General features: G+C 40.3%; 1 protein-coding gene across 3 annotated transcripts in view; it reads right to left on the bottom strand.

Annotated features, from left to right (window-relative positions):
• Window positions 1-26,415, bottom strand: part of MAN2A1 (mannosidase alpha class 2A member 1) — a 213,765-nt gene that overhangs the window by 94,903 nt on the left and 92,447 nt on the right. For all 3 annotated transcript variants that reach the window (XM_086413372.1, XM_086413373.1, XM_086413375.1), the window contains exons 6-10: window positions 21,287-21,460; window positions 18,153-18,339; window positions 14,186-14,363; window positions 4,660-4,862; window positions 1,672-1,854 (exon numbers count right to left, since the gene is read on the bottom strand). In XM_086413372.1, the coding sequence (XP_086269498.1) occupies window positions 1,672-1,854; window positions 4,660-4,862; window positions 14,186-14,363; window positions 18,153-18,339; window positions 21,287-21,460 (925 nt within the window). The remainder of the gene's footprint in view (window positions 1-1,671; window positions 1,855-4,659; window positions 4,863-14,185; window positions 14,364-18,152; window positions 18,340-21,286; window positions 21,461-26,415) is intronic.

Below are 26,415 nucleotides of genomic sequence, written 5' to 3'. Positions count from 1 at the left end.
TCTCTAAGATGCAATTTTCTATTGGAATGCTTTCATAAGTTAAAAGCAACACCAAATACATGGAAGAACTAACGGCAGGCCTTCTGGAGAGGTCATAAGACAGAAAATATTCTGTACAAAAGCCCCATGACCTGCACCCTAATCCCTTTCAGTATGGCAGCCAGGGAGAGAGCAGTCAGTGGAGGAGGAGGACTCTCCGTGTCGTCCTAGGAGCTCTGCTCTGGCCTGACTCCCAGCAGCTTCACTTTTAAACTCTTGAGAAACCAAGAAAACAGAAACAGGTGAAAAGAAAAATGGAGTAGCTGACCTTACTTTCAGAAACACTTTCTGTGGAAGCAATAACATCATTATCATCCAGTAAGTAACTTCCACTTTAAGCTCAGCTTAAACTCAGAACAATGCCAGGTATATCTGCCACAAGAAAACTGAGAAGATATTTAAGGTACTACCTTGAATATATTTTTTAAGACTTAAGGCAACTAATGGAACCTCCAGAATATTTGTTACCAAGTTTTCTGAAAGGCAGTCAAAATATTATAACTACAAATCTAGTTAACACTATTACAATTAGTAGTATCCGCTGTAGAACAGTTTTTTAAGAATGACTTTATGTGCTATGTACATTTTCTACCTATGAGAATATCTATAAAAAGAGATTCACTTTTTAAATCTAAGAAAATCAGATTTTTAATGATTTTAAAATATTATCAAAGAGTAATCTGGAAGAAATACTAAACTACGGTGAAACAATAGGCAAAACTCCTCCTCCAATGTCAGAATCTCACCTGCATGGATCCTAACGAATGATAGCCTCAACTCTGGTATGATGATGGAAATCTCACTATTACAAAAGGTTACGCTTATTGGGAAGCACAGTTTACAAACTGCCCCGCTATTCTGAGCCAAAGCCAGTAATCACTGTTTCTGATCTGCTATATTAAAATAATGGAATTCTACCCCCTCATTCATCTAACAGACCATCTAAGAGCTGAAGATGGCTTTGATGTCAATACTCAGACCATCCCTTATCACCCCAATTCTTTGTATCATCTATAATATGACAAGCTTTCTCAGTTCTTCTACTTCCTGGCTATTCTTCTAAACATAGTGTTTTTTGTCAGTGCCCCTGTTAAAAAATGAGGTATCCAAGAGTAAATGGATATGATAGGATAGAATTAAATAGCTATATAATGAAATGGAGCTCTGCATGGCCCTGGATTATAGCTGTGATTTACTTGATACCAAATCCTTGGGCAAGAAGGCAGCCTCAATTACCACACTCTACTTGGGGAAAAGCGGGGTCAGTTTTGTAACAATGTTTTACTACTCCATTTACACAAAGGCACTACCATGCAAAGCTGGGAAGGCCAGCACTTTTTGTCAAGAGATTTCTTTAAAAAATGATGGTTGTGAATACTGATGGTTTTTCTATAGCAACACTTATAAGAGATGTGATTATTAAAATCTTCATCAAAGATAAGCATTTTGGGTTGTCAGCATAACTGAAAATGTTTCTTGGCATGACATATGTATCTTTGAAATTGGTTTGATTTAGTGTGCTTTCCTTCAATAAAAATTCAGTATTACAATAAAAAAAATTCATCAAAAGATAAACGCTTATGACCCCAAATTTTAAAAGATTTTAAGTTCACTTTTCAGTAATTACATTACCTGGTACCATAATCCACAACCACCCAATCTTTTGCAGTTCCTGTGATAGCATCATGATGTTGAAATAGTCCCAAATTTCGTCTTGCTTCTGTCAGCATCACATAATGGGACGATGAAAGAAATTTACTTATCTTGTACTGCTTAGCTTGTTTCATGGCGAAATAGTAAAGAATTTCAGCAGCCCTAATTGCATAAAACAGTCATTAATTTTTATTTCAAAACAAACATTTTAATTTACTACCTAAAAGAGGTATCAATGATACATTCTCAAACTTAAAAAGAAATCCATGATTTCAGTATGATCAATTTATAAGACAAATATTGATAATAAACATTTCTATAAAACCACCAAGGTATACACCTAATACATCTAAATTCTTAAGCATCAAAGAACACCATGTCTCAGTGATACAAGGGGAAGAAGTGAGTATCTGTTGGCAGCAAGACACGTCCATTTCCGTGTAACGTATGAAAGCAGCAGGAACTAGGTAAGTGTGTCTGTCCTTCCTTCTCCACAGTGCAGACATACACCGTGAACTTCACCAGAAGGCCACTGACTCTCACACGTACAGTGGAGGAGACGGTGGGGAAATGCGTGGCCCCATGAGCATTAGACTAACAGCAAAGGAGAGGAAATGGAAGGCGGCCTGACAGCTCAGGGACAGGAGTCAGTCTAACAGGTGAATGACAACACACGCCAGCTACAGAGAATTTAGCAATATAACCTGAAGGGTGATAAATCATACACTGGCATTCCTCACTTATTTTAAAAAGAATAAAAATACTTTAGCTTAAGAATAGTTTTGAGCAAGAATATGAGAGTTTATAACTTTCACCTTTAAATTTTTCCATCCAAGGATATGGTTCAGGATAGGTTTCTGAAAGGTTCTTTAAAAAGAGACACAGCTTGATGGAGTGAAAAATATAAGAAGGATCTTTATGACAAACGTTAGGATGATGGAGAGAAAAATCAAGGCAGCATGAAAATGTAGCAAGATATCAGGAAAAAAGAAGAGATTTAAACTGCTCTTTTTAAAAAAGAATTCCTTTGAATTTTTGAAGACACTAAATAATCTCTACTTTTTAAAAACAGATAAAAATTTAATATCCACTTCTTAAAATTACAAGCCTTCTTGACGGCATGAGACTCCCTCTCCTGGAATTAAGAAGACTATAAGTATGTAGGCAGACATATCCAGAGCAAACGCACTGAAGAGCACATATACGTATAAATATTCCAAAATATTAAACAAGTGGATTTGAAGAATATTTTCTTTTTTGTACTTTTCTAATTTATACACTTATTTTTACAAATAAGTTGAGGATCAAATATAATTTTTCACACAATAAACTTAGTTTCAAATAAATTAATTATATTTTGAAATTCAAATTACTGTATGGCTTATTGTTTTATTTTAACGCAGGAGAATTTTCAAAATACATTACCAGTAGTAATATATTCAAGTAGCACCTTAAATAAGTTCAATAAAATAAGACTGAACTAATACTCATAACTTTTTGCCACCAAAAAATACTTGACACTTAAAAAAATTATGCAGTGGCCCCAAAGAATTTCTACATTATTTAGTACTTGCTCTGTTCTTATCATAGATAGTTTAGAATAACGTAACAGATAACCAATATTCTATTGGTTAATGATGCAGAAATATCTATAATATACAAATATTTTTTTGTTATAAATATAATAATAAACATACATTTGGCACATTAATGACTATCCCCTCAAACAGTCAAAGGTTAGGGTTTTTTAATAAGTTACTGTTACTTTGTGGAAACAGTATCACAGAAACGGCAAAAATAATAAACACACATACCACTATGCCAAAGTACAACACTTAAAGAAATTAATGATTTTTAGAAAAATACTGTCCAATATATACTTAATATCCACTAATACATAGAAGAGGGTAGGTTTCATATAATTTATTATCTATAATACCAAGATTCATCATGAAAATTACTCATCATGATTTCCTATTTTGAACTGAATGGACAATGAATTCATCATGAAGGTTCCTCTCCTGGGCCACACATATAGAAAAAGCCACAGGACCGCCTTGGGAAGGTTTCTGAGCGTCTGAAAACAGTGAGACTCAGCTGTTTAGAGCAGCGCTCTCCACTGTGACATGTGGCCACATGTGGCCACGTACATTAAAATTAAATAAGACTGAGACTTCAGCTCCACAGTCACGCTGGCCACATTCCAAGTGGTCTGGTCACACATGGCTGGTGGCCCCTATGCTGCACATACAGCAGAGAACTGAGCATTTCTCACTACAGAAAGGCCTACTGGCTAGTCATCGAAAAGAACTGGATAATGCAGGTGTAGAGAGTGCTTTTATGTTTTTTCTATTGACTTTTTCTGTCTTCTCCATATCAGTTTATTTTTTCAACCAATCATTTTTTCAACCAATCATTTTGCCTCCATCAGTTCCCATCTCTTAAATTTTCTTCTTTAAGCAGAAAACCGTATCTACAGAAATGTGTTTTAAAATAAGAGCTGTGATGGAGTCCCCAGTCCTCCCAATTATGAACACAGCTGTCTCAGAGGACAGTCTTTGAGGCCTGCCCCCGGCGGCTGAGGGCCTGTCTGCTCCTTCTGAGCCCTGGTCCCGCCTCTGTAACCCGGCTGACCAGGCTCCCGGCCTGCAGGCACTCAGTGATGCCGCTGAATGCTGCTACAGTGCGCAGGTAACACAGGGGGCCAGTCAGAAAAATAGAGAATGTGGAGTACAACTCCCAGAAAAGCCATTACAGAAACTGTTTTTCCTTCAAGAGCAAAACCCTTGTAAAAATCTGATTACTTCCAAAGATACAGCTCTGACTGCATTAAAGTTTCACAATTACATTAAACACACCCTAACACATACGACATAAACGCTGCGCACTGCGCACAGCTCTACAGACAGGCAATGGTAACACAAGAGAAGTGAAGCAGTCGACGCAGCTCTCTAAAGGCAAATGTACCTTAAATGGGATTCCAATATCCTATCCATTCGCTTGTAAAAGGGCCTGGATGTAAAATAGCCACTCCAGTAATGATCATCTCGGTCAGCATAAGTGAAAAAATCTCCACTTACAACAGGGAATATTGATTGGCTATTCCTACTACTGGCTGAAGCTTCTTTTTCTAGTGCATCAAAATAATCTGATAAAGTCCCAAACTGTATCTAGTGGGGAAAAAAAAAAAAAAAAGTTACATTTCATTTATTCACACATTCATCTGTACCTTAAAATTACTTTTAGTGCTGAACGGAAAAGTTCCTAATAAATATTTAAGGCATGCTTCCAAATTAGGATAAATATATAGCTCAGATTTACTTAAATGCAGGGGGAAAAGCACTCAGTGATTGTCTTTTACTTGCATCAAGTCCCAAAAAACTAAGAGAAAACTTGCACATGTAAGCAGTTAGAAGAGTTAATCAGAGCTACAAATGTGTGGATCTGAAAACTCCTTATACATTTCTAGAATCTCCAAGTGTGCAAGGACTAGGCTACGGCATAATCCAGAGATGAATGGCAAGTAGGGGAAACAGCAAAAATAAAAGGTGTGTATTTTAAGTACATGTTACAGCAGTCTGGAAGAACAGCTTTGTTAGCTATTAAGTATTTCCACATATCATATCCACATATTCTCCTCTGGCCTCCACTCTACCCGGTCTGTATTCTTACAAAGGAGAAAGGAGAGACTTTAAGAACACCAGGTCATTTAAAAAAAAAAAAGGACTTTCTCTACCAGTAGGTAACAGTGAGCAATAGAAGTAAAACAGAAAAGGGGATGAGAATTGCAAGGTTGACTGCTCAAATGAAAAAGTTTTTCTGACTAATGACTCAAATTACCGGTACATAAATCCATTTTTATGATCTCAATCTAGTCTATAAATCAGAGGAAAAAAGAAATATTATACAAGATCTAATAAACATATATTGAAAGGTGGTGTTGCTAGAAGTAAATAGACAATTAAACAGGAATGTGTTCTTTTTAAAAAGACGCTAATTTTTTGGTTTCTGATCTTATGCACACACACACATATATACATGGTCAATGAGTTAATTTGTTTTTCCATAAGATGTAATGAAACCCAAGAGACCTTTCTGGCCAACGCAGTACATAGATACACACCCAGATACTGAGAGCCATTTTGATTCAGTGTGGCAGAAAAATAATTAAAGTAGTCAAAACCAGTTAGTGGCCCTCCAGCAGTTACTAAGAGCAGCACAGAAGCTGTATCCCGACGACGTGGGTTTGAACGCTCTCTCCGCCACTTATCTAACACTTAGTTTTGAGCATATTATATAGTGTTTCTGCACGTCTCCATGGTACAGCTGATGGATTCTAAGTAAAATGCTTAGAGATACGACTGGCAAATAGAGGTATAAGCTTTGGCTGTTACTCCACCACTGCAAAGGCAAAATATCAACTGGAAACACCACAGGGATATTAGTAAGACAAACGTAAGTTTTCATAATCTGTGATATAGTGAATTTTGTAACAGCAAAATGGATGATTATTCCATTCCTTATGCTTGCGTTAAAGAAAAGCAGCTTTTTCAAAGTTAGCTTTTTACATTCATTTTACTTGGAGGATAGCCGTCTTCCATGTTGTGCTGGCTTCTGCGGCACAGTGAGGTAGAACCCTGTGGGCACACACACGCCCCCCCCCCACCCCCACCCTCGTCCCCCCTCCACCCCCAGCGCATCACAGAGCTGGCTGGGCTCCCTGTGGACAGCGGCTTCCCAGTAGCTGTCTACTTTGCACGTGGCGATGCATTCATGCCAATGCTCCTCTCAAGCTGCCCCACCCTCTCCTTCCTGCACTGCATCCACAAGCCCATTCTCCACGTCTTTCTCTCTACTTCTCCCCTGTAATATGTTCACCAGTACCATTAAAAAAAGCAGTTTTAAACTACATTATCTACTCTAATCTTGGCTTCACCAAATACAGTTTTTCTTGGGCAAGCGAATCTATTTGTGCCTGTCTCCTAAAATATAATAGGAATAATTATGTGCTTACCAGAAAATGCTCAGAGAATTAAATAACTGTTAAAGCAAAGCACTGTACTAGAGGACATTATGCCAAGTAGATAAAGAGAAGGAAAAATACTGTATGACCTCACTTACATGTGAAATGTAACAAAAAATGAACAGCTCAGAAAAAGAGAGTAGAGGTAGGGGCAGGGAAGGAAGCTGGCCAAAGGTGGCCGAAAGGTACAAACTCCAGTTCTAAGAGAAGTAAGTGCCAGGACTGTAATACACACAGCATGACATCTACAGTTAACGCTGCTGAACGAAATGTATGAACGCTGTGAAGAGAGCAGATCCTAACAGTTCTCATTGCAAGGAAAAATTTTTTCTTTTTATTTAATTGTATCTATACAAGAAAAGAAATGCAAAAAAGCAAAATGGCTGTCTGGGGAAGCCTTACAAATAGCTGTGAAAAGAAGAGAAGCTAAAGGCAAAGGAGAAAAGGAAAGATACAAACATCTGAATGCAGAGTTCCAAAGAATACCAAGAAGAGAGAAGAAAGCCTTCTTCAGCGATCAGTGCAAAGAAATAGAGGAAAACAACAGAATGGGAAAGACTAGAGATCTCTTCAAGAAAATCAGAGATAGCAAAGGAATATTTCATGCAAAGATGAGCTTGATAAAGGACAGAAATGGTATACACCTAACAGAAGCAGAAGATATTAAGAAGAGATGGCAAGAATACACAGAAGAACTGTACAAAAAAGATCTTCATGACCCAGATAATCACGATGGTGTGATCACTGACCTAGAGCCAGACATCCTGGAATGTGAAGTCAAGTGGGCCTTAGAAAGCATCACTACAAACAAAGCTAGTGGAGGTGATGGAATTCCAGTTGAGCTATTCCAAATCCTGAAAGATGATGCTGGGAAAGTGCTGCACTCAATATTCCAGCAAATTTGGAAAACTCAGCAGTGGCCACAGGACTGGAAAAGGTCAGTTTTCATTCCAATCCCAAAGAAAGGCAATGCCAAAGAATGCTCAAACTACCGCACAATTGCACTCATCTCACACGCTAGTAAAGTAATGCTCAAAATTCTCCAAGCCAGGCTTCAGCAATATGTGAACCGTGAACTTCCTGATGTTCAAGCTGGTTTTAGAAAAGGCAGAGGAACCAGAGATCAAATTGCCAACATCTGCTGGATCATGGAAAAAGCAAGAGAATTCCAGAAAAACATCTATTTCTGCTTCATTGACTATGCCAAAGCCCTTGACTCTGTGAATCACAATAAACTGTGGAAAATTCTGAAAGAGATGGGAATACCAGACCACCTGATCTGCCTCTTGAGAAATTTGTATGCATGTCAGGAAGCAACAGTTAGAACTGGACATGGAACAACAGAATGGTTCCAAATAGGAAAAGGAGTTCGTCCAGGCTGTATACTGTCACCCTGTTTATTTAACTTAAATGCAGAGTACATCATGAGAAACGCTGGACTGGAAGAAACACAAGCTGGAATCAAGATTGCCGGGAGAAATATCAATAACCTCAGATACACAGATGACACCACCCTTATGGCAGAAAGTGAAGAGGAACTAAAAAGCCTCTTGATGAAAGGGAAAGAGGAGAGTGAAAAAGTTGGCTTAAAGCTCAACATTCAGAAAACGAAGATCATGGCATCTGGTCCCACCACTTCATGGGAAATAGATGGGGAAACAGTGGAAACAGTGTCAGACTTTATTTTTCCGGGCTCCAAAATCACTACAGATGGTGACTGCAGCCATGAAATTAAAAGACGCTTACTCCTTGGAAGGAAAGTTATGACCAACCTAGATAGCATATTCAAAAGCAGAGACGTTACTTTGCCAACAAAGGTTCGTCTAGTCAAGGCTATGGTTTTTCCTGTGGTCATGTATGGATGTGAGATTTGGACTGTGAAGAAGCCTGAGCGCCGAAGAATTGATGCTTTTGAACTGTGGTGTTAGAGAAGACTCTTGAGAGTCCCTTGGACTGCAAGGAGATCCAACCAGTCTATTCTGAAGGAGATCAGCCCTGGGATTTCTTTGGAAGGAATGATGCTGAAGCTGAAACTCCAGTACTTTGGCCACCTCATGCGAAGAGCTGACTCATTGGAAAAGACTCTGATGCTGGGAGGGATTGTGGGCAGGAGGAGAAGGGGATGACAGAGGACGAGATGGCTGGATGGCATCACTGCCTCGATGGACGTGAGTCTCAGTGAACTCAGGGAGGTGGTGATGGACAGGGAGGCCTGGCGTGCTGCGATTCATGGGGGTCGCAAAGAGTCGGACACGACTGAGAGACTGATCTGATCTGATCTGATACAAGATGATGGCTGCCAACTAAACTTATTGTGGTAATCATTCCACAGTATAGGTAAGTCAAAACATTATGCTATTAATATACACCTTAAACATAAACAGTGATATATATCAATCATATTTCAATAAAATTATAAACAAATTAAAAAGTAAAGCACTTTAGAGAGTTAATAGCAAATCAATCTCTCAATATACTTTAGTTTATTTAATATTAAGTATTACTCCCCAATCTCATTACTAGGAAGTAGAATACACTTACTAGGAAGTAGATTATGTGTGGACATACAAGAAATGAGGGTCACAAATACCAGGACACAGCATTAACTACAGACCCAATAGGTACAGATGAGATCAGAGAAGGATACGTAGTAACAGTGGCAAAACAGTCATTGATATAGGTATTTTTGAGTCTCACTTTCCTCATCCATATGGGGCTTCCCTGATAGCTCAGGTGGTAAAGAATCCGCCTGCAATGCAGGACCTTGGTTCAATCCCTGGGTTGGGAAGATCCCCTGGTGAAGGGAAAGGCTACCCACTCCAGATTCTGGCCTGGAGAATTCTGTGAATTGTATAGTCCATGGGGTCACAAAGAGTCAAACACAACTGAGGCACTTTTACTTTCACTTCCTCATCTGTGTCATAAGGGATTACTATTAGATAACAAAAATCACTTTCAGTTTCAAATTTTAGGGATCTGTGACATGCTAGAAAGTTAATATCAAAAAGAGAGTACACCCTTTCAAAAATATTTCAGTTAATTTTTGGTACTACCCAGAATGAAAATATTTTCTTCTTGGCAAAATCCCAGAGCAAAGTTGATGTAAGTGACCTGATGAGCTTTCTTACAAACTTAAAGGACTGAAATATAATCCTCTTGCAGTGCTAGAGTAGTTTCAAAAAAAAAAAATAATTTAAAGTAAATTTTTCTATAGTCTCTTGGTAGCTCAAATAAAGTATGTGGGATACCAAAAAATAACTGAACAAAAATATTTAAATGTTTTACACTAAAATGCAACAAATAATCTTAAACATAACCTTAATCTTAAATGTAACATTAAACTCCTCTACCAGGATGACATAAAAGGAAAGGTTACATAGATTGCTAAATAAGTCGTGATCAATGGCAAACTGGCTGACTGGGCTAGTCCAACGTCAGTTTCTCAGTCACCTAAATCCAATTGCTTATTTTTGTTTGTCCTTCATTAGAAGAAAATAAGCTTAACACTTTCAGCTTGATTAAGCAACTTTAAACATCTCACAGAGAACAGATACAACTAGACAAACAAGTTTTAATACACAGAAAAAAATGTTTGAAGATATCTAAGGGCCCTCAAAGCAGCCAGGATTTGAAGGACAAAAATTCTTGAAATAAAGGAAATCAATAACCTCAGATATGCAGATGACACCACCCTTACAGCAGAAAGTGAAGATCAACTAAAGAGCCTCTTGATGAAGGTGAAAGAGGAGAGTGAAAAAGCTGCCTTAAAACTCAACATTCAAAAAATGAAGGTCATGGCATCCCGTCCCATCTTCAAGGCAAACAGAAGGGGAAAAAATGGAAAGAGTAAAAGACTTCATTTTCTTGGGTTCCAAAGTCACGGCAGACAGTGACTGCAGCCATGAAACTAAAAGACGCTTGCTCCTTGGAAGAAAAGCTATTACAAACCTAGACAGCATATTAAAAAGCAGAGGTAATACTCTGCTGACCAAGGTCCATATAGTCAAAGCTACAGTTTTTCCAGTAGTAAATGAACGGAAGTGAGGGTTGGACCATAAAGAAGGCAGAGTGCTGAAGAGAAGAACAGAACTAGAAGACTCACTATCAGATAGTAAGATCTACTATGAAGCTCAAAGTATGAAACTAGTTAAACAGACAAAAGTGAGTAGAAAGTCTAGACACAGACCCACACATAAATCCATCTCCACTCATGATTAATAATAGAGATGACACTGCATAGAAATGGGCAAACTATGGTCTTTTCAATAAATGGTGCTTGACACTCACACGGGCAAAATGTATCTTGATCCCTCCCCTCAGACAATATACAACAATCTATTCCAAACATTATTAAAAAGCAGAGACATTACTTTGCCAACAAAGGTCCATCTAGTCAAGGCTATGGTTTTTCCAGTGCTCATGTATGAAATGTGAGAGGTGGACTATAAAGAAAGCTGAGCGCCAAAGAATTGATGCTTTTGAACTGTGATGTTGGAGAAGACACTTGAGAGTCCCTTGGACTGCAAGGAGATCCAACCAGTCCATCCTGAAGGAAATCAGCCCTGAATATTCACTGAATGGACTGATGTTGAGGCTAAAACTCTAATACTTTGGCCATCTCATGTGAAGAGCTGACTCATTTGAAAAGACCCCGATGCTGGAAAAGATTGAGGGCAGGAAGAGAAGGGGACGACAGAGGATGAGATGGTTGGATGGCATCACTGACTGGGTGGACAGTTTGAGTAAGCTCCGAGAGTTGGTGATGGACAGGGAGGCCTGGCATGCTGCGGTTCATGGGGTCGCAGAGTCGGACACGACTGAGTGACTGAACTGAACTGACTGATTTCCGACATACTGTAGACAGACCTACATGTTGAAGGTAGAACAACAGCACTTCTAGAGTACAGCTTCATAAAGAATAGATTTTCACGACCATGGGTAAACAAAAGTTTTTAAGCAAAACATAACATGCACTAACCATAAGATTCCATTAAAATTAAGAATTTCTGTTCCTCAAAAGATAGCATTGAGAGAGAAAACAGAGGCTACATAGTGGGAGATAACATTTGCATAACTTTAATCTGAAAAAAGACTCAATCCAAAATACATAAGAGAAATATAAATGGTTAGGAAAAAGACAGACGACCCAATCTAATAAAATAATCATCAAAAGACTTAGCACTGCTCAAAAGAGGATACCCAAATGGCAATAAACTTATGAGAAGAGAGTCAGCCTCATTAACTACTGGAAATACAAAATAAAACCATCACATCCATCATAAAAGGAGAAAAAAGCTCTGATAAGATGAGCCTGAGTAAGGAAGAGGAACCACTGAAACTGTCAGAGGATGTGACATCCAGTGGGTCTACTTTGGAATTTCATTTGACAATATCTACTGAAGCTGAACATGTGCATACCCAATAACCCCAAACTCCACTCCATTTTATACCCCATAAACTCATACACACACACTGCACAAAACAGTCAATGCAGTGTTACCTGTCATTAACCAAAGCTGAAAACAATCCAAGTGTCCACCAACAACAGAATGGATAAATGGTGGTATGCTCATCAATATCACATGATACATGCCACATGTAACCCATAACAGTAGATGAATTTCAAAAACATAATGTGCAGCCAAAAAAAAAAAAATTGAGACACAAAATAACACATATTTAAGAGTCCCTTCTCATAAAATTCAAAAACAGGCAACACCAATCACAAAGATACAACCCAGAAGAGCGGAGTGGGGCAGGAGGTGGGAGTGGGGTTCAGCAAGAGGGGACAGACACACACCCACAGCTAACTCACGTTGACGGACGGCAGAAACCAGCATAAAACTGTGAAGCAACTATCCTCCAATTAAAAAATACAAATGAAAGCAATGGTTACTCTTGTAGGAACTGGTAAAGACTTGGAAGGCTAGAAATGTTCTACATATTGGATAGGGGTTACATGGTGATTTTTTCTTCTTTCAAACAAAGTATATTTGGTTTACAATGTTATGCCAATCTCTGCTATACAGCAAAGTGACTCAGTTATACATATATATATATCCTTTTTAATATTACACGGGTGTTTTAAAAATTGAAAATATTCTCTGTGTACTTAATGGCCTATGCACTCCTATGTACATGATACATTAACTTTCCAATTACTTTAAAGATTTTTCTAGTGGGCAAAGGAGGAAACGGGTAAAATATTAAAGACAGGATTAAATTCTTCAGAGTCATGCAGTGGCTCCTTCTGCAGACCTCAGAACCATTCCCCAGGAAGGTGTCTTTTGAGACGTATGCACGCGCCCCTCCGATCAACGGTCCCTGTGTGCACTTCCTCTTGGAGGGAAGCACAGAGAAGACCTACACACAGGTCCATACTCAAGGTTTATGACATGGCTGAAATTCGGTTTTAAGTACCTCGAATCACCGTGATGTTTTATTGAAGCTTATTCATCTATTCAGTATTATGTGCTTTTCCTTAATAAGCTTGAATTTACTTCCCACAGGTAAGCCCACTTCCTCTCTACTGTATTCTCAGTGTGGCATGTCTAACAGCTCTGGATGTGCACACAGTACGGTGCGGGGTGAGCAGCCTCTCACACAGGGTCCACACGACTCGTGCTCAAGTCCTCACTCATGCAACCCATCTGTAAAACGCTTTGATGAGCTGAGTAAATTGGAATGTGTCTGGGTATATGACATTACTGTTAATCTTTCAGATGGGATAATGGTATTACGATCATATTTTTCCACAGTGTCCTTATCATTTAGATACATAATGAAATGGTTATAGACAAAAATACATGCCCTCTGAGATTTGCTCCAAAATTCTAGAGGAGTGAGATGACAGTGGAGCACAGCAGAAACAAGGGTGACCTTGAGCTGATGGGTGCTGTAGCTGAATCATGGGTACTGGGAAGCAGGGAGCAATTTATGCTATTCTCAAAACTTCAGGGTGCACTTTAAATTTTCCAGAGGGGGAGAAAAACAGAAAGAATGACAGACGAATGATTAATTTTAGAAGACTTCTCATCTAAGAAAAATGCAAGTGTAGTCTCTGACACAAGACATTTGTTTGCAAAATTCTTGACATATGCGTCTGCATCTGCCAGTCACACTGCTAAATCACAGGAAGCGATTGAGAGAAACAGCAAACTTTCAGTGCTAGTAGGAAAACAGGACATCACTGGAAAACGAACATCACAACTTAGTAGGTACGTGTTTTCAACCACACAAAGCAATGCCTCTTTAATCCTCAATGAGTGGTAAGAAAGGGATAACTCTAGAAATGGAACGGTAATGTAAGATAATTTACCCCTTCATGAATCACACTTTTACAGAAGAACTACATATTCTAAGAAATACTAGGATGTGGGACGAAGGAACTAAGGCTGTTGTGTTTCAGCCTCCTTTAATAATGAAGGTTCACCTTCCAATATGGCATCATGATAAAGCATTTCTCATTACCTTAACATTATACTGAGAATGAGAGTTCATATAATCAAAAAGCAGCTGGTAATTCTTGAACTGGTGATCCCATTCGGTGCGTTCGGTGTAGCGGAAATCGTCTCCCAGCGGGGCCAGGACCACCGTGGTTCGGAAGAGCTCTGACTTCTTTCGGTACTGGTCCAGGAGCATCTCGGCCCTGCAGAAGGAGAAGGAGCACCACTAGCACAGCGGGAGCACCACTAGCACAGCGGGGCCATCGCACGAAGCGCGCTGCAGTGAAACAGCATCATGCATTCTGCCTGTGTTCTCGCTTAGCACGATTTACGAGACAGATTATTCTAACTACTGCACTAATTTTTCCTATCCCTCTAAAATATTGATAAATTCTTATCAGAGGGAAAACCCCATAGCTTTTCCATGGAATATCCTTAGAGAAATAAAGGCTTATGACAGCTTTGGCATAAATTCCTGAGGGCATCAGTGCCCTCCCAAAGGTCAGCCACAGACACTGACTGCCAGATAGCCTGTGCCATAAAATAATTCAGTCCAAGAAGATAGATTTCTCATCTACATGAACTCTGACTTGCTTTGACTTAATATCCCTTTCTCTAACTTAATCTAAAATTGCCTAATTAAAAAAAATAAAATTGCCTAATTAAACATAAAATTATTTTGAATGAAGCCAATTATAGAACCGTATTTCCTTTTCTAAAGGAAGAAAACCAACTCAGTCAACTTCTTCCATCAATAATCTGAGTGTCTGTCACAGTGTCCTTCATACTGATCAACAGATACAGCTAAGGAACTGCATGAGCTATTCTGGTTTCTCTCTCTCTGGGCCCTAACCCATGACTCAAAAGGACAGCTAAATACAACGTGCTGATAGGCTTCTGTATTTCATTTACTTACACTGTCTAGAAAACCTTTTGGGAAACGCTGAATGGGGGCCCCGTTTGAGAAAGCCTGGGAACACAAAGTAAGAGGAAGAGCTTCTGAAAGTGAAATTAAACAAGCAGATGAACCCTGAGGAGTTCTCCATGTGTCTAGTGCCAAAGCTTAAAAACAGTGATAGATGACAAATACGGTTTTTTATTCAGTATTCCAATTTTCACTTCAAGGATTATCCAGAAGTAGATTCTAATTCACGATATAAAAATTTATGAAGAAATCTCAAAGAACATCAACGATGGAAGGAGGCATTTTACAGAAACTATGAAAAAACACTGAACTAAATTTAGAATCTCATATGCTCTTTTTATATTGATGGTCTCTGAAATTGTTCTGCAAATATTAAATTAGCAAAAATTTAATAACTTGGTGAGTAAAATATAACCATAATATTCTTACTTAACATATAATACCTAGTTTCCTGAGATTACCATTCAATATAGAACTTAATTTTTACTAGTAATTTACTAATATTCCATATTTCCCGAAAAACAATTTTAAATTATTACTTATAATTATAAAGCACACATACAATGAGATTAATCACACAGGAAGATGTCTAAGACCTAAGGAAACAAGAGGAAAAATACGTACATGAATCACAGACATAAGATAAAGTATAAATGAGCATCCAGCTAGATCCTTCAGGCAATCAGCACAAAAACGCATCCCAAGGCTCACTACTAGATACACCACGCTCTGCATGTATATGTGTGAAACACGGAAGAGGAAAGCAAGCACAGACTTGATGAAGTGCCTTTTCTACACAGCACCCATCCCGACTCCCAGGCTGTTGCTCAGGAAGTGTCAGTGCTGGGAAAGCCAAGGGGCCACACTGCCAAGCTGGTAGGGAGTGGACACTCGCTACACATGGCAACCTGTGACAGGTGCCTTGGCCACATCACAGGCACAGGCGTGCGGCTGCAATCACTCTGCACTTATCCTACCAGGGAGGAAAGGGCAACTTGACTGGAACAGACGTCACATCACCTGACATGTAAACCATTACCATATGTAAAACACACGGTGAGTGAGTATCGGCTGTCCAGCCGTGTCCAACTCTCTGTGACCCCATGGACTGTAGCCCACCAGGTTCCTCTGTCCATGGAATTCTCCAGGCAAGAACACTGGAGTAGTTAGCCATTCCCCTCTCCATGGGATCTTCCTGACCTAAGGATTGAACTCCAGTCTCCCGCATTGCAGGCAAATTCTTTACCATGTGAGCCACCAGAGAAGCCCACATTATATGGTACTAGATCTAAACCAAACTTGATAAAGAATGGAGTTTCTTTGTCTTCAAAGTAGAGAAACCTGATAAACTAAGCATACTGAATGTATCACCTGTACATGATAGTTAAAAATCATTTTCTTTAGGGTGTTAAAAAACCCAGTGCCATTAAACTGGAATGCCCATGCTTGATCTCTGAACATCACAAGGAAGGTGACATCTGCATGGGAAATAACCAGCAGAACCAAGACTTCAAGACTTATAAGCTAAACAACAACAAAAATCTATGTAAGCATTATACAGATTCATTCATCTGTATGTCCCTGGTGCCTGGAAGCCCCTTTCAGAATCACTGGAACTGACTGAACACAAGGTGTGTTCTGAGGGGGGTTGGGGAGGGGGGCCGGTAGTCTTTGAAGGGTTCCAGGACCATCAACAGGATTGCGCAGAATGGCTCTCAGGCACTCTCAGCAGCACCCGAGAAAGAAAAAGAGGGGCCTCGCACCATCTGTGGGTGCTCGGGGATTCCCTGAGCTAGCCTGCAAGAAGTCTCCCGGAGCCCCTGACCACTGGAGTAAGAGGAGGCGTGCAAACCCCACTTAGCGGCAAACAGCTAAGTGTTCTCCCAAGAAGGCAGGCAAGGATCCCCCGACCCTGACCAAGCCACCACCACCTTCCCGCTGCACCTCTGCAACAACTGTACTGAATTATCCGCTTATGTCGAAGCAGCCTGGCCCTAGCAGACTGTTCAGGTTCTTCACTGCTCCAAGAACCAAAAAAAGAAACCAAACAGATCCCAAATCTTGGGACACTTCTTTTGAAGTGAAGCCAGATTTTGATATACATAAAGGATCCACAACTTTAAGAAGACGACCTTGCTGAGATACTCTTATGTCTGCCACAGTGAGAGGCTCACACTGCAATATCTCCTTTATCGCCACAAGGGCTCAATCAGTGCAAGGAGACCCAAATCATACCTTCATCCTCACACACACTTTTTTAAAAATAGATTTTATTGAGCACAGAGCAACCATCTTACTTTATTTAAAAGGCTATATTATTTTTCTAGCAGAGTTGAGTGTCTTATATTACAACACAGTGTTTTATTTTAGTGTATTACATACCATTAATTTTACAGTGAAGAAATTAAACTTTTAAAAGCACCAGAATTAGAAGTATAGGTAGCTTGATTTAATGAGATGCTTCCATCTTTAGGACAGTTTTCTTCTAAGAAAAAACAAGTAATTCATTTCCTGATTTTTAGTTAACAATTCTTCAGAATAAATATTCCTAATTAAAGTTTTCGGTAAGTCAAAAACTTCAGAAAGATGCAAAGACATGTATTCATCAGAGCTGGGCAGTGTTCACTATTACTGATTGTTATTAAGGGAACAGATAATTATGCTCTTTATGTGATCCATTTCAATAAACATGTTTTTGCAATTGGGTTGCTTCTCTTACCAATTTATACCATAGAGACCATAAGTTTTATTATCAACAAAAGTATATGAAATCAATCAAACACAGTAGGAGGCTTTTATAATAAAGGCAAAGGAGAGCATAGTAACAGTGTATAACAGGTTATCCACCATACATTGATCTACTGTTGTTCACTTTCCATTAAGTTGTAACACAGAAGGCAGACAGACAAGGCTTTGGCATTTTTCAGCTGCTTTAAATCTCGTTTGAATGAATGCTTTGAGTAAGGATAATATTGGCTACCAAAGACCATTTATATAACTCTTCAGCAACAAGCCACTAATACTTACTTGTTAAAGATGCTGACTTATAAAATGCATATTTTCATACCTGTTCTGGAGATTTCCAGGATATATTGTTTCTGGGGGGACTCCCCAGGGACAACCGTATCTGCCTCCAGGAAGCCGTTTAAAATCAAACTGGCAGCATATTTTAGGATCAGGCCCACAAGTGTGGGGGATGTCGTAGCTGTAGAAGGGCATCATATGGCAAAAAATGTCTGTGACAGATCCCAGATCTACAACAAACAGCAATAGAGAGACCTGTGTAAATTTACAGATTTCATCCCCAAACTTTCAAAACGCCACCGCTTTACACATACACAGTGCAAGTTCCATCCTAAAGCAACAACCCCTCTAACTACTAATACACACACCCCAGCAGCATTCAACGGCCACCAGCCAGAAGGACGACACTTGTATCTCAGTGTCTGCCTGCATCTTCTGTCCAAACTTAACTGAAACAGAAAGGCCCCATCCTAAAGCAGCATCTGCTGACCTGGAAGGATATAAATGAACAGAAGTTACAGCCAGCTCATCCAAAGTTACGGCCACCCCTGGCTGCCAGCGCCTGCCACATCTGCGCCTGCCTTGGGGAGCAGGGACTCTGAGAGGGACCATTAGCTGCGGAGGCCAGGTGTGAAGAAGACACGAAGGCAGCAGAACAGGGGACTGGGAGAATAAGAGCCGGAGAGGGAAGGGCCTGTGAAAATACTGGGGAAATACTCGTCTTCAGTGACAAGAAATAAGCGCACTCAGCAGAGTTTGTGCTGCTGCTGCTGCTAAGTCACTTCAGTCATGTCCGACCCTGTGCGACCCCATAGACGGCAGCCCACCAGGCTCCCCCGTCCCTGGGATTCTCCAGGCAAGGACACTGGAGTGGGTTGCCATTTCCTTCTCCAATGCATGAAAGTGAAAAGTGAAAGTGAAGTCGCTCAGTCGTGTCCGACTCCCAGCAACCCCATGGACTGCAGCCCACCAGGCTCCTCCGTCCATGGGATTCTCCAGGCAAGAGTATTGGAGTGGCGTGCCATTGCCTTCTCCGCAGCAGAGTTTGTAGAGGGCCCCTTACCAGTGAAGGGCCAGTCTGACTGTTCTCCTTGGAGGCAGAGAAAAAGTAAAAATAATTTTCAAAACCAAAGAGAAGAATCAAAACAAAGCAAACAATAAAGATACAGAAAACGAGTACTGCTTCCCGACACAGAATTGTTTTTAATTGAAACCTCAATGCCAGTATGTGCTGGCATCATTGCCCTTGAGAGGTAAGATGCCTCCCACAAAGTAAGATTGGAGGACTTTAATAAGAGTTAAAAAATGGCTATTTTTTGTTTAATTCTGACCTGTAAATATCTCTTCCTCTCTACATACAGATCTCCAATTCTCAGCAATGTATTGCTTTTATAATACAGACAGACAACAAGAAAAAAGAAACAAGCACCATATACATTTAAAAAATTTGAAAACAACTGCTTCATTAACAACCAGAACAAACAAAGAAGCTCACCTTAATTCCAAAACATCATTTTCAAGCAACATGTCCAAAGACAGCAGGTAGGTCCACCATACTATTTAGCAGCACATTTACACATTTCAATTCACCTGCTGCATTTGGTGGTGTTAGTCTTTTATCAAATTAAGACTATAATTTTACAGGCAACAATGTTTTCTATATTTCTTCTTAGCATAGTATTAAGTGCATAAAAGTATTAATTTTATGCCAACTGATATTTATAAGCAATTTGAATGTAAGCAATAATTTAAGTAGGGCTTCCTCAAATAAATGATCCCTTTTCAACAAAAATTAATATGCTCCTAAGCATCTGATAAAATTATATAGGATGCAACCCCCCAGAAGCTCTTGTTTGCCCTACAGGTTCAGTTTTCCAGGATAATAAGTTATACAGTTAATTTGTTTCCTTTTGAAAAAACAACAGTGCCCATGAGAAAGATACTGTCTAAATTTACAAATGATGCTGCTGAAACACTTAATGAGGGTCTAGATTACCCAAAGAACAAGTATGATGTAATGCAGTGATGGCTGAACAGTCTTAATAATGAAATCCTTTTTCAGATGACATTTTACTGACAACTTGATACAGCTGGCAGCAGATGCTAGAGGTCAGGGGGCCTAGGCCTCGGAAGAGCACAGAACTGGGTTTAGATCCAGGCTTTGTACCTAGCACCTGTATGAGATTTGGCAAAGGGCCTCACCTTTTCACCATTTAAGAGGTCCTATAATAATAGAACCCAACTTGGCAATAATTACAAAGGTTCAATGAGAGAGTGAATATAAAGCATGTAACACAATGCATGTCCCATAATAAGGACTCACTAAGTAAAAATATGTAAGCAGACAATGGCCTGGGGGTGGGAAAGGCAGAGGCCCCTCAGGAGGGCTGAACCTTGCCACCCCTCCTCCAGCGCAGAGCTGGAGGCGTGCATCCGTGGATCCCCTGGAGGCGTGCATCCGTGGATCCCCTGGAGGCGTGCATCCGTGGATCCCCGGGGTACCAAGAAGAGTGTGAAAACAAGTGACAAAGGAAACAGGACAGCTGTTCCAGGAGGGCAAGAGGAAGGTGTTAAAAGGCAATTCCAACTAGCTACAGAGACAGGAGAGGCAGAAGGAAGGAACACTGGCGGGGATTCCCCAGGAACTCAGTGGTAAAGGGTCAGCTGGCTACGCAGGAGACGCAGCAGAGCCCCGGGTTCCATCCCTGGGTCGGGAAGATCCCCTGGAGAAGGAAATGGCAATGCACACCAGGACTCTTGCCTGGAAAATTCCACAGACAGAGGAGTCCAAAGAGCCACAGTCCCTGGGTTCGCAAAAAAGTCGGACATGACTTAGTGACTAAACAAACATCAGTTCTAATGCGATCAACTTTGTGGTAAAATGGGTACATTTTAAAATAGAATCAAATGAAAGCATTAGTTGCAAAAGACTAATTTCTTATTTTGTTTACTTCCTTTAGGCTTAAAAGAATCTACCATGTTCTATAGATAAATATTTTTACCAATGCTTAAAAGACTCCTGACACAATTATATTGAAAAAATAATTATGTGTATCTTTAAGCAACCTGATTCTCAAGAAAGACATGTTGAATAAAACCCATAACAGCAAGAGGTCATAACCCCTGTGAAATAATATCTAGGTCAAGTAAGATCTACTTTCATCTAACCCTACATACCCCAATTTTGTCTCCAAAAAAACTCCAGTGTTTTATGCAATGCAAAGTGTTTTTTAACTGCATAATGAACTCTCTGAATAAGCATGTGAGAAAATCCAGCACGTTTTAGAAGATACGCCATTGTTGGTGAATGTCCAAACGGGTCGATAGCCCAACCAGACCGAGGTTTCACTCCTGTTGATAAAGAGAATAAGTGTTATTTTTTTAATTGATAAATGAAAAAGAAAAAGTCACAACACATTCAGACCCACCCGAGCTCCCTGGTCTTCTGGATTCCAAGATAAAGGGCTGCCCAGAGCACCCTTAGTGAGACTCCCTGCAAGACCCCCGAGAGAAGGAGGACTCTGCCCCGGGCGTCCTCCCAGGCAGGGTGACTCACACTGGAAGTGAATCGGCTGGAGCTAAAGTGAGCACTCTGTCATCTGATAGATATTGGAAAGCTGCTGCAGTCAGTGGAGCCCGAGAAACACACAGGACCAAGCCACTGCCCTCTAGGAGCTAACAGTCCTCTCTTCTGTGGAGCTGCAAAAGCCTGCAACTCGCTCTTATACAACACAGAAAACTAATCCAAGTCATTTCAACTTGTACTCTCCAATCCCAACATTAAGGGATTTTAGGCTCTCTTTTATACCGTACAACAGTGCTAAATCATCATATAACACAGTAGCAGAACTGGCCAAAATAACTATGCTGTTATGTCCTTATAAATCTTAAGACATTCTGATGCTGGTACTTGCTATCAAGAAGGAATCAATAGAATTTTTCACACCTGACTCACACCAATTCTGGTAAAGAACTAAAGATACACCTCAATTTCACAGAGGATAACATGAAAAACCAACATAATAAACACACAGGTTAGAATTAATGAAATAAGATTATTCATTGGGCAGTATGCAAATATTTATTCAGGATTCTTAAAGAAGGCTTCTATATGCTACATATACATAGACATAAGTAATCTAACTGCATTTTTTTCACTCAAACATCTATTTAGCACTTTCCATACACAGACTGGTTCCAAACAGGAAAAGGAGTACATCAAGGCTGTATATTGTCACCCTGCCTATTTAACGTCTATGCAGAGTACATCATGAGAAACGCTGGGCTGGAAGAAGCACAAGCTGGAATCAAGATTGCCAGGAGAAATATCAATAACCTCAGATATGCAGATGACACCACCTTTATGGTAGAAAGTGAGGAGGAACTCAAAAGCCTCTTGATGAAAGTGAAAGAGGAGAGTGAAAAAGTTGGCTTAAAGCTCAACATTCAGAAAACGAAGATCATGGCATGTGGTCCCATCATTTCCTGGGAAATAGATGAGGAAACAGTGGAAACAGTGTCAGACTTTATTTTTGGGGGGCTCCAAAATCACTGCAGTTGGTGACTGTAGCCATGAAATTAAAAGACGCTTACTCCTTGGAAGAAAAGTTATGACCAACCTAGATAGCATATTGAAATGCAGAGACATTACTTTGCCAACAAAGGTCCGTCTAGTCAACGCTATGGTTTTTCCAGTGGTCATGTATGGATGTGAAAGTTGGACTGTGAAGAAAGCTGCGTGCCGAAGAATTCATGCTTTTGAACTGGGGTTTTGGAGAAAAGACTCTGATGCTGGGAGGGATTGGGGGCAGGAGGAGAAGGGGACGACAGAGGATGAGATGGCTGGATGGCATCACCGACTCGATGGATGTGAGTCTGAGTGAACTCCGGGAGTCGGTGATGGACAGGGAGGCCTGGTGTGCTGCGATTCATGGGGTCACAAAGAGTCAGACACGACTGAGCGACTGAACTGAACTGAACTGAAGAAAGGATTACATTGGCTTAGGATTACACAAATGAGTTAATCTTGATCCTGATTATAGCTGTAAAGATTACCATGCAAGGTGTTCACAGAGAAAAACAGAAAAGAAAACAGAGAGAACGCTGCAGAACACTGAAGATGAAGCCAGCAAAGCAGACTGAAAAGGAAAAGTTGAACTGTCAGAGAACCAACAGTATATGTCAAAACTCAAAGAAGTTGCCATATAAAGTTTGCCCATTTCACATATGGGATTTACCTCCAAAAAATTATAAAGAAATCTTGAACCTATTTAGTACTTTGGGTTTTTTTGTGGTAGCATAGGTTTAGCAATTCTGAAACTTTCATGAATTCCAAGACTGAGCAAACTAGTTAGGTAAAGCAGCCAGGTTTTATATTTTGAGAGAAGGAACTGCAAACCAGTTCCTATAAATGTGCGAGTAGAATGGAGCCTATGGTACTGAGCTGAAATAGGAGACAGCAGTACTAACTTATGAATAAATGTACAAATAAACACACAAACATACATATATATTTAAACAAACTACATATGTGTGTGTGTGTGTGTGTGTGCACGAGCTCACTTCCTAGCTCACTGCACTAGGGAGGCCTAGATGCAGGAGCACTTCAGGATCAATTAGCTGAACTTCGCTCCTAGATTCTGACCTCTAAATGCTATGCTCTATAATAACCTCAGAGAAACAGCTTATTTCAGGGCTGAGACTGCGAAAGTACAAGATAACCCTAGAACAGAGTATTTGGGGCATAAAGTAAAGAAATGGCCAAAGAGTCATGGAAACGTATTATATAAAAATAAACTGGGAGATAGCTTGAAGGGGCTTCCATTGGCCGAATGTGGGACAACTGGGGCATCAAAATAAAGAACAGTAGCACTGGACTAGAACCCACTGAATAAAATAAAACCCACAAGCTCACAAATACAAAATAAAAAAGAAACCTCTTCCTTTTAGTAAAAAATGCTAACAAATAATTAGGTCTTCCCTGGTGGCTCAGCAGTAAAGAATCGCCTGCTAATGCAGGAGATGTGGGTTTGACCCCGGGGTTAGGAAGATCCCTTGGAGAAGGAAATGGCAACCCACTCCAGTATTCTCTGCTGGGAAATCCCACAGACAGAGGAGCCTGGCAGACTACAGTCCATGGGGTCCCAAGAGTCAGACAAAGCAACTAAACAACAGCAAAACCAATAGTTACGGAAGGAATGGTGGAGTTAGAAACTCATCAACAGATCCTAAAACTAAAATACTCAAGTTTGATGAGGAATTTTACCTGTTCTCAACGTGTCTCCCACAAAGCGGGTAAACGTAAAGCACAGAGAAGAAATGTAAGCCGTGCCTGGTCACGGACAACGCCACTAGCATGGGAACAGAGAGGCGGCGCGCACTTCCTGATGAGACACACTGAGCCCACAGGAAAGACCCGTGGAGACATCCCAGGAAAATAGACAGACCAGACAGCGTGAGCCGAAGCTAAGGATAAGGGGAACCACTCAAACTGAGAGACGTTTTACAACAGAAGTCTGACTTCCTCAAAAATCCAAGGTTAAGAAACCCAGAGAACGGCTGAGGGAGTGCTCCAGGTTAAGGAGACAAAAAGACGTGACAGCTAGATGCCACACGTGACCCTGGACTGGAAGAGGGAAAACAGCGGCTTTTACTGAATAACATTACTAAGACAAGTGACAAGGTTTGAATATATTGTGAACTAGATTGTGGCATCATTGCTAAAACTCCTGATTTGACATCTTCTGCTTATCTAAGCAAACATCTCTGTTTCTTAGGAAGTAACACTGAAGGGACAAGATGTCTCCCACTTCTTCTCAAATGGTTCAAAAAAACATGCATGTGAATCTAACTACAGTCATCCCTTGGTATCCAAGGGAGATTGCTTCCAGGACGCCTGAAAAAACCAAAATCCTTGGATGTCAAGTTCCTTATATAAAATGGTATTATATTTTCATATAACCTACACACATCCTATTGCATATAGGCATACCTCGGAGATATTGAGGGTTTACTTTCAGACCACTGCCATAAAGAGAATATCACAATAAAATGTTACCCAGTACATATAAAAGTTATGTTTACATAGTCTATTAAGTGTACAAGAGCATTATGTCTAAAAAACTGTACATACTTCAGTTAAAAGAAACTATATGTAGAGAAAAGAGAACCCCTGCACTGCTGGTGGGAATGTAAGTTGGTATAGTCACTATAGTAAGCAGTACAGAAAATTCTTGAAAAATTAAAGAGAACTACCATATGACCCAGCGATTCCACACTTGGGAATTAATCTAAAGAAAACAAAAACACTAATTTGAAAAGATACACGGACCCCCACATTCACAGCAGCATTATTTACAGTAGTCAAGATACAGAAGCAACCTAAGTGTCCATAAGTGGATGGGTGGACATACATACATACCCACACATGTACATATACACACATACATATGTGCATGTATACATACAAATATACAACAGAACCGTATTCAGGCATATAAAAGAACATTTTTGACAACATTTACCAGGCTGAGGCAATCTGCTCTATGAAGTAAGTCAGACAGAAAAAGACAAACCACGTATGATGTCACTGACACGTAAGCTAGAAAACACATGAACAACAAAACAGAAAAGAGCCACAGACACAGAGAACAAACAGGTGGTTTCCAGAAGGGAGGAGACTGGCAAGAAGAAAGAAAGAGGTGAGGGAGATTAAGAGGCACAAACTTCCAGCTGCAAAATAAGCCATGTGATTCCATATTTGAAATGTATGGAAACACAGAGTCACAGTGTTGTGTATCAGGGACATATGTTGTAGATCAATTATACTTCAAAAGCAGCAAACTCAGAGAGATCAGACCTGTGGTCACCAAAGGCAGGAGTAGGACAAGAAGGAACTGAATGAGGGTGGTCACAAGGTACACGCTTCCAGCTACAAGATAAACAAGCACTAGGAATGCGATGCTGCTGCTCAGTTATGCCTGGTCGTTTGCAACCCGAGGGACTGCTGTGCGCCAGGAGCCTCTGTCCTGCGCTCTCTCCCGCGTTTGCTCAAATTCGCGCCCATCGAGTCAGCGATGCTGCCTGACCATCTCATCTCTGCTGCCCCTTCCCTTTTGCTTCCGTCTTTCCCAGGATCAGGCCTTTTCCAGTGAGTCGGCTTCCTTTGCAGCTCAGTTGTAAAGAGCTCGCCTGCAGTGCAGGAGATGCGGGTTCAGTCCCTGGGTCAGGAAGAGCCCCTGGAGAAGGGAATGGCTGCCCCTCCAGGATTCTTGCCTGGGAAATCCCATGGACAGAGGAGCCTGGTG

Source organism: Bos grunniens, chromosome 7 (assembly GCF_055505025.1).
Source record: "Bos grunniens cultivar Pamir isolate PY7600 chromosome 7, Bosgru_T2T1.0, whole genome shotgun sequence".
Taxonomy (NCBI): domain Eukaryota; kingdom Metazoa; phylum Chordata; class Mammalia; order Artiodactyla; family Bovidae; genus Bos; species Bos grunniens.
The sequence above is the reverse complement of the archived record's forward strand: the minus strand, read 5'-3'. Positions and strand labels throughout refer to the sequence as shown.